Raw genomic sequence first — 17,140 nt, 5'->3', positions numbered from 1 at the left:
TTCTTCTTCTGTTAATGATTTTGCAACCTTTCAAATGACCCCAGATGTGGGAACCTCTCCTCTAACTGATGCATGTAAACACCTGGACTCCCAGAACTACACACACTCACATACACACATAACCAACACTCATACACACAGACACATTATTTCGGCTACAAGTGCTACGGATTGACAAAACTGCACCAAACATCATTGTGTCTCCTAAATCAAGCAGAAGAGACGTGAGAGGTGAGTCAGTTTGAAGTGTTACGTCTGCACACCCACTCCCAGCAGTACACACAAACACACACACACACTAGGGGTGTGCCATATCATATCGTTCGCGATTATACCGGTATAATTTTTTTCACACCTTTGTACTTCTATCTTTGTGAGGGCCCTCATTGGAATAATGAATTCCCTAGCCCCTTACCATAACCCTTAACCTTACCTTCACCATCACAACTAAATGCCCAACCCTAACCCTAACATAAACCCTAATTGTAACCTTAACCCTAAAACAAAGTCTGAACTCTCAAACAAGCCTTTAAAGAAGTGACGACCGGCCGAAATTTCCTGACTTCGCAAAAATGTTGGTCACTCTGTTGGTTAAAAACGTGTTTCGTTCCTTACTATGTAGGAAGTACAAACACACACACACACACACACACACATTCTTGTACTTCTATCTTTGTGAGGACCCTCATTGGAACAGTGAATTCCCTTGCAAGGTGATAATAGTTTCGGATTTTTCATTTGTTTTAGTTTTAATTTTGTTGTGAATTTTGGTTTTCAAATTCAGTTCGTTTTATTGAGTTTTTAGAGTGAGCTTGCTAGTTTTAGTATTTATTTATTTTTAAATGCTTTAGTTTTAGTTTAGTTTTTATTAGTTTTAGTTTTTTTTAATGGGGTATTTGTTGGGTGGGAGATTAAAAGAGGTCAAAGTTAAATTTGCCTTAATTTCCTTTGTCTTATCCATCTTCATTATGTATGAAAAAAGTTGACAAAGATGAAAATTAAGGACATTTTCACTATAATTTTAGTTAGTTTTGTAACCACACAATACCGTTTCAGTTAATTATCATTATCATGTAACCTTTAACCCTTAAAACAAAGTCTGAAATCTGAAAAAAAGCCTTGTCCTCACTCTATTGGTTAAAAACATGTTTTGGTCCTCACTATGTAGGAAGTACAAGTACACACACACACACACACACACACACACATACTTAAAAACACTTGACCTTTGTGGGAAATTTCAGCCTCTGAGGGTGAAAACTGTGGCCACCAAAGGGTGGGGAAATTTTTGTGGACTGACTGACCCACAGATAGACAGCCCAAACCATAGAGCCGCTGGTCAGAAAGAAGAAAACATACAATATATAATATGCTGTACATAAAATTCCTCTGTTATATTCTTAGTTCTAAGGCGACACAAGCCAAAATTGTTAGAAACTACAAAGTTAGAGAAGATCTGCTTAGAGTAAATGTACGTTTTGTAATCACAGTTTTCACTCTTTTTCATGGTAATTTAGGCATTAAAGATTCAGATCACTTAAATTATGAAAATATATGTTTTACTTAACCTGTCTCAGATTTCAGTTGGAAAAAAAATGTTTTTTTAAGAGTATAAAGAGGCTGAACGAGTTCATGCAATCATTAGCTCATAATTTTGACATTGTGATATAATGTAGAATTTAAACAAGAGCTTAAATTGCCAATAGTACCAATAGTACAGACAGGGTTTTTGTTATTTTATAGTAAATAACACCAGATTTCCTCAGGTCATTGGAAGATATAAAGGGCTCAATTGAAAGCAGATAATCTTAGATATTGTGCAATAAAAAAATATAGTAATTTATTTAAATTTGGAAATGTATGTAAGCAAAATTAATTATAGAAAGGTTACAATATGTATTTGCATTATTATTATAATACTATTATTATTTAATCCACCCATATATGTTTTATTTTAGCTAAGTTTGTTATTATGATCAGTTAAGCCTAAAGTTATTTCTAAACTAGTTGCCTTTTTGAAGAATATCATGCCATCCTTTTTTTTATTGTTTGCGTTATATACATGTGATCATCACCCTGAGCCACATAAATAAATTTAAATAAATTAGCTTTATGCACAAGCATCAGAAAGGGTTTACCTGTAAACTTCTCAGGGCTGTCGGAAAGCAAAAGCTCCACTTTTCCATCTTCTGGGAAGCGAGGATCTGGAATATTAGCAGATGTACAGTTAACTCTGCACACTGGACATATTCCCATGTGTTCTTCACAGCTGCACAGCTGATACAGGGTCCAAGGTTAGCTTAGATATATTTACATTAGAGGAAGACTGAAGGATTTATCAGTTACTGATTAAGATGGATATTGCAGCAGAGTGTGATAGTGGCTCAAATAACAGTTGGCAGAACGTGTGCTGGTTATAAATACCTTCACTGGCACAATCCAGGTCCGCCTTACAGAAAGTGAGGTTGTGTCCCTGTACGAGGCCCGTATGAAACTGGAGACGGAAGACAACCTGCCGGCTCGCTGACAAAATGTTTTTATCATAACAAACCACCTGAAATCAGAGAGAAGAAGACACTCATCCTGTATCTGCTGCTCTTACCTCATTCACTGAGATTATTGTCTTTCTATTGCATAGTTAAAGTATATTAGAGCAAAAAAGGAGGCAATTAAATATCCAAATCCCTTCCTGGTTTATGAATGAACTGATTACTTGACTGATGATTTGTTTTATAGGCATTTTTAAATAATTCCTCAAATCATTTTCATAATTTACCTGACACTGCAATTTGCTGTAAAATATAGTAAAAGAAACAGTGTTTTAGCACACTTATTATCATTTACTTTTAATTAATTTCTATTGTAAATTAGTAAGTCTTTTAACAATGCATGCTCATCATTAAAAAATTAAAAAATGTGGTTAATAGGCAAGCTTTTTTTCAACATATATGGAGAATAGGAGAATATGTATAATAAGTATGAGTCTTATTATTTACTAAGCTTTAATATTAGCTTTTCTTTCAAAGAAATTACCATTTAGTAGCAACTTATATATATATGTATACATATATATATACACACATTATTATTATTATTTTAATTTTTAATTTTTTTTTATTTTTTGGAGAATATGTATAATACTATTAATTAATTATATTATATATAATATAATTAATATATATATATAATATAATATATTATATTATTATGATTTATTATTATTTATGGTTAATAATAGTAAAGTATTTCAGATTTACATCTACGTCATCACTCACCATGATGTCTCCTTTGAGCAGCTGAGCCGGCTGCAGCACGAAGTAGAGCCGGTCTGTCTGGGCCGCATTAACATGGCTGAGATAAAATACAAACACAGAACACTCTGTCTTCTCTTCTGAACAACAAACAGTCGTGTTTGGAGATTATTTTGTGTTTTGATGAGATTTCTTACTAGACGGCTGACGTGCAAACAGCTTGTAGACTCTGGTAGACTCTCAGGAAGAGACAACATGCTGGGAAGAGGAATGGTTTCATCACAAAAGAGATAACTGATTTGAGAAAGAAATGTCTGAGCATGTCAATATGGCAGGGATGTTAACTAAAAGTTACAATTCTAAGTTCTCCAGTTGGTTTTGTTTTTTGTTTTTACATTTTTGTCTTTATTTAGAATCACATTTCAATATCACATTACAACAGTCATCACCGTTTTTGATAATAGACACTGTGATCCATATTTTCAGATTTTTATCTAGTTATAAACAAACGAACAGAACTTGGGGGTGTTTCCATCTACAGTAAGTAGTAAAATAACAGATTTATTTTTTTTTTAAAGAAAGTTACACAATATTAAACAAATCAATCAATCAATCAAACTTTATTTATATAGCGCTTTTCATACATATAAATGCAACTCAGAGTGCAAAACAACAAAAGAAGGGCATTTCGGGGCTAAGTTCTCCATTTTGATCTCTTCGGTGACATCTACGGGTTTTAGAGACCCTGCATTCACCTCGGATTTCCTCTTTTTATTTTTATTTTGCTGTGTTCAAGATGTGCCCTTTGGGCATTAAGCTATGGGTAGTACAGTTAACACTTTATCAGGCAAAGAACCATATTTGGTAACTTGAGCTGACATTTTTATTTTTTTTATTTTTTACTTGAGCGGACATCTATAACAGGTCTCCTCGCTCTCTGTGAGCTCATAGAACCACATGGATTTCTACATCACAGATAGTGACACTGTGGCATCTGACCAATCAGTAAATCAACAAGATTCAAGCTTTCCTTTACTGTCATTGTATTAAAAAAGTATACAACTAAATTTACATGTGCTTCTCATATATAAGGTGCTTTAAAAAAAGACATTCAGACATTACGTATATATGTTATAAGTAGTCTAAAAAGATAATAAATAGTTTAAAGGTAAAAGATAAAGTGGTGATGGATGCAAATGATGTGTTATTGTCTATTTAGGTTGCTGTGGGAAAGAGACTATAATAAATATAATAATAGTAATGACTCAATTGACCTAGATATGCAATATAAAAACGAAACATTTTGCAAAAAGCCTTGTAATATCCTCCAATAACACTTCAGGGTTGACATATTCAATTTCCAGGAGTGCCCTATAAAGGGTTAATATTCTGTGTGGGGCTTCTACAACAGTCAGCTACTGCTATTTATCTACTTAGCTCCCTCTAATTCAGATCAGACATCTGCTCCTTACCTTCATCTGGTCTTATTTTGGGAAGACCGTGAAGAACGACACACAGGAGGAAAGACGGAGAGGGACACATCCTCAGTCCTCCCTTTAACATGCTCCCCAGCATCCACACGTACCTGGAGGGCACAGAGAAATGTATTTATTCAGTTTAGGAGTCAGGAGGGAAGATTTATTATAGTCACTATTTCACAGGGGGATAAATCAGGTGATTAGTGACCCTGCAGTCTGAGGTCAGCAGTCACAGCAGATCCCCTCGGTCTACATCGAAGATCAGAGGCTCAGACCTGAACCAGATCTGACCTCTGACCCGCAGTGATCCCGCTCAGTCAATCCTCATTCTTACCGTTTTTGCGAGGGCGTCATCAGAGCGGACAGCTTGTCATTGTAGAACCTCCTCATGGCAAAGTGGTCGAGAGAAAGGTCTGCACTGAGAGAGAGGCAAATATTCAGATGGTGATGCATGAAACTATTCACCTAAAATACAAGATACTGTATTTTCTGATCTACTGAAGTAGCATCTAACCTTGTCCTTCATAATTACTGCAGCCACTAGAGGGCGCCACTAACTAAAACGTAAATATGGGTTATTTTCAGGCGGCAACCTCCGGGTCTGAGCAGGGAGGCAAACCAGGAAGTGCCTTAAGCTGCATTCTACTGAAAATTCCAGCAGGGGGTGCTGAGTTTGGCTGCAAAAACATTTCTGTCCATTAATTTCAATGCAAAATGAGAAAACTTCTCACTTGATTTATTACCTCAGAAAATTTTTTAGGACACTATGGTCTCAATCGCTAGTAAAAAATATTCTTCAAGACACTTTGATGTTAATAGTTCAAATAATGTCCCCATTTAAAAGAAAATAGAAGATAAAGAATCATATGATTTGGGGCGGGGCTACCTTTGATTGACAGGTCACTAACAAGGCTAGTCGTCACCAGGACAGAATTAGAACAATGCGCATACACGGCACTGTATCAGTAAAGTTATATAAAACATTATATACATATAAAAAAGGACGTTTACCGGTTTGGTCTCATAACTTTGACCCTTTCACTGTATTTTCACTTAATGACAGTTTATTTGAACGTTTTGTTCAGTAAAAATGTCTTGTTCAGCGTTTGGTTGGACAAACAGACACTCCAAGGAGTTGCTGTTCATTTTTCTTCGGTAAGTAACGTACTTTTTTGTTTTTTGCTAGCCAAAATGTACATCCCAGTTAATGCTCCAGCTAATGCTAACATGAATTAGCAGCGACTTCGTTCAGTCTAGCTAACTACACTTGTTACATATCTTACATGGACAGATACGGACATGGACAGCAGTCTCCTGGGTGATAGTCATGATTATGTTTGTTTTAATCATCCATCTACCCCGAACTCCTCTCTGTGCGGATTTGCTTGCTCTTTATACCCCACCTGCCCTGCATAGCTAGCTTACAGCTCACGATCACATTTTATAATGCATTACTTTTTATAGATATTAGTACAAACAGTGAATGAAAACTGCCTGCTGTCCAACACCTGGGAACATACTGTAATTTGATGTTTAAAGTTAATGAAGGTCCCCTTTAAGAAGTTAAAAAAATATTTAACAGAAGTGTTTTTATGGAAACTATTTTCTACTGAATATATAAACCCTATAAAATCTGTTTCCAGCATGTTCTGGGGATTTTCCACAGTAAAAAAAAAAAAGTTTTCTTCAAATAGAAGCTGCTTTTGACATTTTTAAGTGTCATTTTTAAATGCACCACTAACAAAATCCCATTAGTCTCCAATGTTTTGAGCTGATCAACTGAAATCTCACAGACAGACAAGAAAACTGTCTGCATGACTTGATAAAAGTGGAGGAAATTAAGTAAATTCATGTTGGGTTTTTTTTGTAATTAAAAGTGAACTGACCTTTTAAAACCAGTCACGTCATTTACAACCTTTGCATACTTGCACTGACTTACACAAGCACACAGACTCACAATGGTCACAATCAGATATTTCTCAACAGTGAGTTCAGCCATGAACAGCAGCACGTACACACACACACACACACACACACACACACACACACTAACAGTGCAGAAATCAACCTCATCTTCCTCTTTCTCTGATTAGCCTCAAACTAAACTTGCCTTCACCCCAAGATTAGATAAATAAATGAGGATGTTACTAAATTTAAATAACTCACATCTAAACGATAAAAGACACAAAAGGAAGCCACCCATGATTTCTAAAAAAGGCTTTCCTCTGAAATCAACTGAGTTTTGTGTCTTCTCGGCCCAGACTCTCTCATGCAGATCTACTAAGAGGAAATAAATTCACTGGTGTCCAACAGCAACAGGATCCCTGCCCAAAAATCAAATAACAGCCTAGTTCAAAGTCTCTTCAATCAGCCGTCCTGCCCTGAACCGAAGATCAGCTGCTGATCACTCCATTGTTCTGTCAGTGCACTGCACAAACCAACTGTATAGTAATGTAATGTAATATGTAAGTACAGCCTCACTGAGCTGTTTCATGATGGATTGAAATTGGCATCAGTGTTACCTGGCTGACATGTTGCTGTAGTGGATGTAAGAAGCCACCAGAACTCCAAGTCGGCCTTTACCTCCCTGTTGAGGAAATCAGAATCAAGATGAACAAACTTTTCATACTCTCAGACCGTTTATACACTCAAAAAAAGCAAACTGGGTGTCTGTTAACATGTAGCTTCTACTAAATAAAATGATGTTTTGTGGTTGAACAGTTTTAAAACATGTAGTTTTAGCATAAAATGCAACACTTTAAAATGTACTAGAATACTTTATGTTAAAACAACCTAATTAAATTGCTGAATATAACACTCTGTTTAAAAACTATTTATTTCCTGAATAATTACTATTATGTTCATTTTCATATGATAAAGGTAATCTTTTAGACTAAACCACTTCAACCTAACTTTGTTTTGTTGGCTCAGCACAATTAATTCATGTACTGCACTATTTTAAAAAGTAGTTGTAACTACCCTATTAAATGAAGTAACTCTTAATAATGCCATACACGTTTAAATGGCCCAAGAAAATTATGTTAGTCTGTTACAATTACCCTTACAAATCTAGTTAGACTGAGCCCTGGTAATTAAGCAACAGTAACGCAAATACATCATGTTGACCCAACATATTTACATTTTGTTCACTCAACAAAACTGTTTCTCGCTAAATTAAAGCATTTTATTTAGGTGGAAATTATTTCCATAATTTTATTTCGTTCTGGGAAAAAGTTTTTTTTTTGAGTGTAGAATAATAAGCAATGTTTACCCTGCAGTGTAACACCAGAACATGTTTCTGATGTGTCTGCAGCCAGTTCTTCATCGTCGTGCACACAGTGAAGATCTGATCCAAGTCAGGAGCCAACAGATCCACCCAGCCTGTGTCCAAAACCTAACAACAGACAAACCAAACACACTGTAGCCTTCAGGACACTGCAACATTTAACGTCTCAAACTGGTGCTTTGGAGCGTCAGCGTTACCTTGTGGTTCATTTGGGTGAGAGCTTCGTTTCTCTGTGAGAGGTTGATGAGCTGAAGAAGGAAGGACAAAACATATAAATGTTTAAAATTTAAATGGGGCTAAAAAAAGATTAATGGAACATTTAAGAGATTCTGAGATTCAAACGAAATTCATAATCTTTGGGGATTATGTAACTATAACTAATAACTTGTCGGAAGATAGTTTTTTGATAGTAGTAATCACTATCATAATACATACTTAACCCTTTATCAGGCAAAGAACTATATTTGGTAACTTCAGGTAATATTTAGAGAAAAAAGTTGCAAATTTACTAGATTAAAGTGGCAAATCTACAAGAAAAAAAGTTGCAGATTTAAAAGATTTAAAGTGGCAAATCTGCGCGAAAAAAGTCGCAGATTTACGCGAAAAAAGTGGGGGAAAGAAGCGACTTTTTTCTCCCAGATTCACCACTTTAACCCTTAATAGGACACTCATTGAAATACTTGTAAATTCCAAATTTTAACCCTAGAGAATATTGGAGGATATTACATACAGCCAGAATGTGTTAAAAAAAACTTACGAAAATAATATTTTGAGAAAAAAGTTTAGTAAAAGTTTTTTTGCGCATATTTGCCACTTTAAATCTCTTAAATCTGCAACTTTTTTTCTTGTAGATTTGTCACTTTAATCTAGTAAATTTGCAACTTTTTTCTCGAAATATTACCTGAAGTTACCAAATATACTTCTTTGCCTGATAAAGGGTTAACTACCCTGGAAGTGAAGCATTATACTGTGCAACACATAGGATGAAGAAATAACGCTAAAACAATAACAGAGAGAAGGAAGGCTTTAAATGGAAATCTAAAACAACTTTCATGATAAAATCAAAGTAAAGAAAAAAACTAACATGATGAAATCAAAGTAATAAAATAGGAAGTTCAGAGTAATAGAATAAACAGCAGAATAAAAGAAGAAAGCGGATGTTAGAAATAATTTAACAGGAGAATGGCACAGAGCACCCTCAGACAGAAGGAAAAGTAGGCAGAAAAAAAACACTTTTAGCATCAATAATTATAATCTAATAGTACAATATGTATTTTTCTGAAATTGGCCATTTTGCATTGTGAGTACTTTTATTTTAGTACTTTAACCCTCTGGGCCCACTATAATTTACTACCCTTTCAGACCCTTCAGGCTGAAAATGTCAACTTCCAAAAAAACGCTAAAACTATAGAGATTAATATTTTTTTCTACTTTTTTCTGCATAAACCGCTTAAACAACTTCTGCCCTGCTCAAAACTCTACTCTATGTTTAAACACTTTGGGCATTTTGACCCTTTAAATGCCAGTTTGATTGCACAATGTCACTGAAGTTTTTTATGGGGGAAAAAAAACACAAAAATTTAGTTATTTTCCATGTAATAAATGATTTTTGGCTGGGGCATTGTTTCTTATCACAGTCATGGCTATGTCAAAGATTACAAAACAAAATTGATTTTGATGCATTTTTAGTTTTTGTGTAGTGCCAGATGTAAAAACCAGTTGAAAAACAGTGACATCATGTAATTTAAACTGGCATTTAAAAGGTCAAAAGGGTTTTTTGGAAGTGGACATTTTCAGCCCTAAGGGTCTGAAAGGGAAGTACATTTGTACACAGTGTATTATAGACCCATTGGAAAAAAATTAAAATTGAATTACAAAATATATCAAGAAAAAAATCCTTCTTCCAAAAATCATGCTACTTGCAGTGTCACAGCCAAAATTCTTGCCAAAACAAAAGTGACAAATGACAGATATGGCTGAAAATGTCCCTAGTGATACCAGAGGGTAAAGTTCCATGCTAATACTTTGGGACTTTTACTCATATACATTTAAAAGGAGGACTTTTTACATTACTTTTGCTTCCGCCTCACCATGTAGTGGTGCCCATGTTTGGACTGCAGCATGGGAATAATCTCCTGCAGGTTCTGCAGGTAGATCTCCTCTGGACATCCCAGAGGGCAGAATATGGTGATGATGCTTTCAGTGATGTAGGTCAGATCGATTTGTGGCGGTTCCTCCATGACTGATCTCGGTCACATGGGCCGCCTGCAGGAAGTGAGACGCAGGGTGAGTGAGACTGAAAGTCATGGACATTATTTTAAAGAGAAGTGGGGATTTTTTCAATACAGGTCAGCAGATGTTTGGAGAGCATTTATCTGAGCTTGTGCCGTATCAGCTGGAACTGTGAGGGAGGAAAATGTCTTTTTGGCCCACACAGATATTTGAGTTTAAATCCGGTCAGCCTTATTAATCCTAAAATCCTTTTACGGGATGTGGTGCTAAAACAAAGTGGGGTCAAGGCCAGGAAAAGAGGAACTGAACCAAAAGCTGAGTCACTGAAACCTTCCCTTCACTGAGTTTGTGACGGACAGAGAGGTGATGATGAGTCACAGAACAATGATTAGACTGTAACCTCATTACTCATCAGCACAAACTCTCTAAACTAAAACAGATTCAGCCAAGGACAGAAAATCATGATCTCAGAGTGAAAACATCCCCTTTGACTCAAGTTATTCACATGACTGGAATGTTTTGTGTGGGTTCATTTAGAGTTTCATGAACTAATGGTCCGATAATTATAATTAAAAAAGTAAAGGCTCTATCTCCAAAGTCGTTATCTTGTTCACTTTTATATGCCAACTACAAAATAAAAATCACCATCATGTCCACAGCATGAAGGTGCACGAGCCAAAAATGATGTCATCACATATTTGGGTAAAGCACAAAGTTGTCAGGATGCTTGGTCATGGTCCTCCAGACCTGGCCGGCACGAATCTATCTATAAAGCAAGAAGCGTCTGAGTGTGTGTGTGTGTGTGTGTGTGTGTGTCTAGGGCATATCTCGCTGACTGTTAGTCAGACTGACCTAAGATTTTGTATCCGGCTTGCACATGGCACGAAGGTGTGCATCCTCGATTTTGACTACGAAAATCTTACAACATTCACTCAAGCTCAACACAATTATAACTATGGGCCAGTTTAAAACTATGATAACCAATAACTCTGCCTTTCACTGTAACTGTTTTTAATGTTTTTGCATGTGTTTTCTCTGTACTCTGTTTTGTGTTTTTCTCTGTATTCTCGACATCATTGTAAATGAGGGGTTGCCCTCAATGATTCCTCAAGAAATAAATAAAGGATAAATGAAAATGAAAAAAAAAAATCATTATTTACGTCGGACGTGTTGTGGTATTTCACCGTTTCTGATCGGATGCCTTTTAGGGGAGCTCCGCCCCATTGTGTGATCAGCCTACACGCCTGACTCATCTCATCTGTAAGTCTATTTAGCCTACTTATCTTTCAGAGTTTTATAGTGCGCTACAAGGTTTGATTTTCCAATAAAAAAAAAAATATATATATACGTTGTTGTAGCGCGATTAGCATGCTAAGCGGAGATTTAGCTTTATTCACTTCTTATGTTGCATTATGTAATTCAGGGATGACATTCATGTTGCTCAGCGTAATGCCCATAGTCATTTGATATGAGATACTTACATGCAATATAGTAAATCAGCTAATTGGGTTCATGTTAATGTACTTTTAGTGCAGCATACTGCGTAATGTGCTATCTCACGATTAGCATGCTAAGCGAAGATTTAAGCCCTTTCTACCGCATCAGTTTTGATCCATTGAAAACAGTAAAAACAAAACTTTATTAACTGACAGCTAAGCATAATACGGATGGAACAATAGCGTTTCTCTGTTATAATCTCCCACTATACGAATATATATTTCCTACGCCTCCTCTGCCGCCTTCCTCTGCACTAGTACAGATAGAAGCAAATAATTCAAATAAGGGAAAAAAACATGCTTTTGCTTTTGAAAGACGACCAATTTGCTTTTAAACACTTTATACTCAATTTATTTAGATTTTGGACACTTTCGACTGATTTGTAATCTCTTCTTTGGCTTCTAGATCATTAATTTGATCCAGTCAGAGCTCTGACTATGATGTTTTGGACATTTGAATACAGAACACACTAATTAAACTGCTGTAGACTTTAAAAGCACTCATAATGATGCCACCAACACAATGAATCTGCCCCTATCAAAGAATAATAGTGGAGAAAATGAGGTGAGAGGACTAAGTCTGCAGTGTGTTTGCTGCAGTGCTTCCCAGTGGGTTATTCCTGTACGTCGCTCTGATGAAAATGGTTGTATCACTGTTGACTCTGCTGTGGTCACATGGTCAGGGTGAAGGCGAGGTTAACCACAGCTGTTTGTATTCTCTGTCTGCTGATCTCACTCCCATAGACACACACTAACATGCATGTAATTTGCCCCAGTACATATGCTAATGCAGAGCACATCCACAGAATCATCCGCTGCACGCTTTACATTAGAAAGTGGATCTCACATTCTTTAGGTCTGCAGGGCTTGGGGTCACATGGTCAAAATACCAGCATCTTAATGGTACTCTAAATGTGTCAATTTCAAAATCCTATTTCTATTTTTGTCTTCAAAACACTGACAACGTTAAAAAAAACAACTCACTTCTAGAGTCACTAGTCACTTTTTGTCACTTTATTTTGAAGGCATATTGATCTTTCAGTGGATATTAGCTGTATTCATTTTGGATGTGTTTTATCCACAAATTCAGTTGAATTGAGTTGTTTTCTTTTGTGAAAGTTTTTTATCAGGAGCCAAATTACCCGCAGAAGTCTCCCCATCTTCAAAACAAACGGATCAGGTGATTAAAAACACTAAATAGAGAGGGGCTGCTAGCTGAGTTGCTGCTAACATTAGCTCAAGTTGTTTCTCTGATATCTATACCACCTTTATGATTGTTCAACTGGCACACATCTGGGGCCCAGGCCTGTTTTTAGAATTTGATCCATTTGGTCTGATAACATTTGGAAAAGTCTAGAAGAGCTGTAAGATTAAGACGTTTAATTCACATTCACGTTGGCAGATCGCTAAACCTGACAGACAGACAACTCAGCCAGCAGAACTCTTTTGTGCGCTGCTCCAAGGGCCCAACAAATCCTGAAGTGCTGCAGAACAACTTTTTTAACGATCCAGGTATTTTTTATGAACGTAGGTCAAACTCTTTTGGCATCATGCACCACTGAGTAACTTTTATAGGGAACAAGAGCCCCTTCAGTTCCCTTTATACATCAGGCGGCCGACCCTCCTGGTCTGAGCAGGGAGGCAAACCAGGAAGTGCCTTAAGCTGCATTCTACTGAAAATTCCAGCAGGGGGGTGCTAAGTTTGGCTGCAAAAACATTTCTGTCCATTAATTTCAATGCAAAATGAGAAAACTTCTCACTTGATTTATTACCTCAAAGCTTCTTCAAGACAATTTGATGTTAATAGTTCAAATAATGGAAGAAAATAGAAGATAAAGAATAATATGATTTGGGGCGTGGCTACCTTTGATTGACAGGTCACTAACAAGGCGAGCGGTCATCAGGAGAGAAGCAGAACAATGTGTATCCACGGTGACGTGTCAATAAAGTTGCATATAACGTTATATAGATTAACAACATTGACCGATTTTCAGCTCATAACTTTGACCCTTTCACTGTATTTTCACTTAATGACAGTTTATTTGAACGTTTTCTTAATTAAAAATGTCTCGTTCTGCGTTTGGTTGGACTAACAGACACTCCAAGGGGTCGCTGTTCATTTTTCTTAGCTAGCCAAAATGTACATCCCAGTTAATGCTCCAGTTAATGCTAACATGAATTAGCAGCAGCTTCTCTCAGTCAGGTTGAGGTGTAGAGAGGCTGTAGTCAGTGATCAGATCCCTCTCCTACTCCACAGTCCAAATATGGTCTGCTCCCCGTATCGGAAACAAGATGGCGACACAAGATGGCGACGAGTGTAACGATGAACTCGATGCTTCCAACAGGCCACAAACCAATGGGTGACGTCCATTATTTATACAGTCTATGTTATACATCCATGGACAGCTTGTCTCTGGAGCAGTGACATTTAAGCTACAGCTGTTGTACCCTCAACATTGAATTGGGAACATACTGTATACTGTATGTACCTTTTTGACCCTCAAAAAAGTAACCGTAGTTAATCGAAGTCCAATAATTAGCCCTAAGTAATTACATCACTGTAGATTCTACTTTGGTGGACCGAAATGGACTCCTGCTCTGCCCCTATTTCTGAGAGGACTCAAGGTATGTATCTTTTTTTAAGGGTCTCAAAAATTAACACATGTTCCCAAGACAATATCAAGGGTACAAAGGCAGAACCCTTTCAAGTACTGGCGGACCCCTAAAGGTACAAATGCAGCAAATTATCTCTGAGAGTGTACATGTGTGAAAAAGTACTTTCCAGTGCAAACAAACACTCCCCATGTTCTTGTGTTTCGTTGTGTTTTGTGTGATGTGTCTGTGCTGGAACAGTTGACATGGTTGGGCAAACAATCTTAATGAGCAACTACTCTCCAATTATGTATTTCTGCTCAGTTTTCTCAACATTTTTAGACTTGCTGCAATCTAAATTTGTCAGCGCTCCGCCTGAGGAACCAAAACAAACGGAAGTGAGTGACTTAACCACACACACACACACACACACACACACACACACACACACACACACACACACACACACACGTTGCCATAGGGAGAGCTGCTTAGAAAAGTCCTTGAGCTTAAACTCGCCACATCTAATTATAGTCTCTATTTCCCATTTTAAAAGGAAGGCATTCTGAAATGGATTAGCCATCTTTGTTTCTTTCCTTTCTCTCCTTTGGGCACAAGTTGGCAGCGAAAAACACATCGTCCGTCTTCTTAAACACGACAGGAATAGAGCCATCAGTTTGTCTGTAATTCATCTGACAGATCCTTTGAAACAGTGAAAGTGTTTGTGCAAAATACCAGCAGCACAGCTTCTGTTTTGCTTGTGTTTCTCCAGTGTTTTCTGCATTTAGATCATCTTCTTTTGTTGTTTTTTTTCCTTCCCCTGGAGCAGTAAACTAAACTAATCTCCCATCTGATCCCCACAGAGACTCCTTATTGAGTTACATATTTCTTAATAAATACATTAAATCCACCAGCAGGGTGAGGTAATTTCATTTTATTCCACTTGTTTCAAGGATGTCTCAATCAATTAGCACTCCATCTGATTAGTATCAAATTCATGTCACTTGTTTCCAGGCGAGTTTATTTGCATTGGTAATAAATGTGATTAGGACACATCCACCGGCCGGGTTTTTACTCGTCCTTTCTCAGCTTTTAAGTCTTAATGACCTCTTAAAATGGACTGAATCCCAGCGGGGACACGTCTCTTGCAGGGGCTCAGTGTCTTAATGTGTCAGTAGGCTAATCTCCCCCTCCTCTCAGTGCATCTGCAGGGAGGCACTTTTCACTATTAATCCCCCTGAGGTTTACCATCCATCACATGTTCCTTTATTTACTGCAGTCTATAATAAAACTAAAACACTTCAGTGGCTGTTAGCATTCAAGGAAGGAGAAACTTTATGTCCCACATGAATGAACATTGAACTGAACATGCTGTGAAAAGTGACAAGTCTCATGGAAGTATAGAGAAACTTCACTGTAAAATCAAAATGAAGCATTTTTCGACAACAGGGAGGGGGTCTTACCTTTGCTGGTGTCAAGATAAACGAGGAAAATCAGAGCAATATGAAGCGTGAGGAGTGAAAGTCTGACTGGTAGAGAGTGTGAGGTGGAGACTTGACAGAGGGAGGGAGGAAGAGAAAGAGAGAGAGCTGATACAGTCAGAGTGCAGCTTGCACTTTGCCCTCTGTTGGACTGCAGCGTGACAGCAGTCCACCCTGGTGCGCATGTGAAAGTGACAAAACACACTGACTCCTCTCTTTTAACCCTTTGATGCACAACATGGGTCTAAAGTGACCCAGTGACAGAGGTTTTATATTCTATATCTTTGCAATTAATTATTTTCGTCATTCAGTATTCCAGGTTTTCCTCAATTAGTTTGTTTTTGATCATCATACATCCTAATTTTACGTTTTCCTTTATTCATATTTTATTAAAATCCATTTTTTGTGTCACTACTCTTCTAATGCACAACATGGGTCAAAAATGGCACATATCCATTTTCTAGCTAAGTACGTCCCTAAGCTAACTACTTAGTTAACTTCTTTGCTAAGTAGTTAGCTAAGTAGCTTGTTAAGCTAACTTCTAAGCTAACTTCTTGGCTAAGTAGTTAGCTTAGCAGGCTACTTAGCCAAGTAGTTAGCCATGTAATAATACAGAACTTTTTTTTTCTTCATAAAGTATGAGAGGAAAAATGTAAATAATGATCTGTTGTTATCAGAAACAAGATATTTAGAGAATACTTGGAATATTCAATCATAAAATAAGTTCATATCAAAAGATAGAGCACAGAAACACACAGTAAACATTAAATAACATGGGGAATGAATGAGGGTCATTTTGGACCCATGTTGTGCATCTAAGGGTTAACCAGTGGCGGTTCTACACAGGGGCCTCCAGGGGCCACTGCCCCTGTGAAGAAGCCCTTGGCCCCTGCTGTGGCCCCTGTGTCAAATTAATAATAAAATGATCAATTTATAACGATGAGCGACGGAACAATTCTAACTTTTTTTTTGTTCAAACAATATCTCATTGTGCACAAAAGGAACCCATAATGTGTACATTGTTTAATAGTTTAATTGTGCAATAAAAACTAAATATAAAGATCAGTCTCACTGTAATGCATTTTCAAAAAAAAAAAAAAAGTAATTGTGCACAAAAATGAGAAATGTCATTGTCGTACAAAAATAATTGATAGTGTTGGTAAGTCTCACTGCTTCAATCAATGTAGTTCTTCCAAATATGAGACTTTTAGCTAAAATAAAGGTTTTGAATGCTTAAATATCATTTTTGACGATTCTTAATGTGCCCCTCTGATTAAACACTGGCCCCTCCTTGGCCCCCACACTTTTCGGAGAGGTTTTGGGA

General features: G+C 36.9%; 1 protein-coding gene across 2 annotated transcripts in view; it reads right to left on the bottom strand.

The window, feature by feature from the left end:
• The window catches only part of tns3.2 (tensin 3, tandem duplicate 2), a 64,417-nt gene extending 48,484 nt beyond the window's left edge, over positions 1–15,933 (bottom strand). Inside the window, exons 1-11 of one of the 2 annotated variants that reach the window (XM_059341042.1) lie at positions 15,799–15,933; positions 10,106–10,280; positions 8,213–8,263; positions 8,001–8,123; positions 7,252–7,316; positions 5,064–5,147; positions 4,724–4,836; positions 3,449–3,509; positions 3,276–3,351; positions 2,425–2,554; positions 2,139–2,204 (exon numbers count right to left, since the gene is read on the bottom strand). In XM_059341042.1, the coding sequence (XP_059197025.1) occupies positions 2,139–2,204; positions 2,425–2,554; positions 3,276–3,351; positions 3,449–3,509; positions 4,724–4,836; positions 5,064–5,147; positions 7,252–7,316; positions 8,001–8,123; positions 8,213–8,263; positions 10,106–10,255 (919 nt within the window). In that variant the 5' untranslated portion in view covers positions 10,256–10,280; positions 15,799–15,933. Of the gene's footprint in view, positions 1–2,138; positions 2,205–2,424; positions 2,555–3,275; positions 3,352–3,448; positions 3,510–4,723; positions 4,837–5,063; positions 5,148–7,251; positions 7,317–8,000; positions 8,124–8,212; positions 8,264–10,105; positions 10,281–15,798 lie in introns of those variants that run through there. The other variant, XM_059341043.1, reaches the window with a different exon arrangement.
• Positions 15,934–17,140: the final 1,207 nt, after the last annotated feature.

The sequence above is a fragment of the Centropristis striata genome, chromosome 9, assembly GCF_030273125.1.
Source record: "Centropristis striata isolate RG_2023a ecotype Rhode Island chromosome 9, C.striata_1.0, whole genome shotgun sequence".
NCBI classification, from domain to species: Eukaryota; Metazoa; Chordata; class Actinopteri; order Perciformes; family Serranidae; genus Centropristis; species Centropristis striata.
This window is presented reverse-complemented; position numbering and strand designations above follow the sequence as displayed.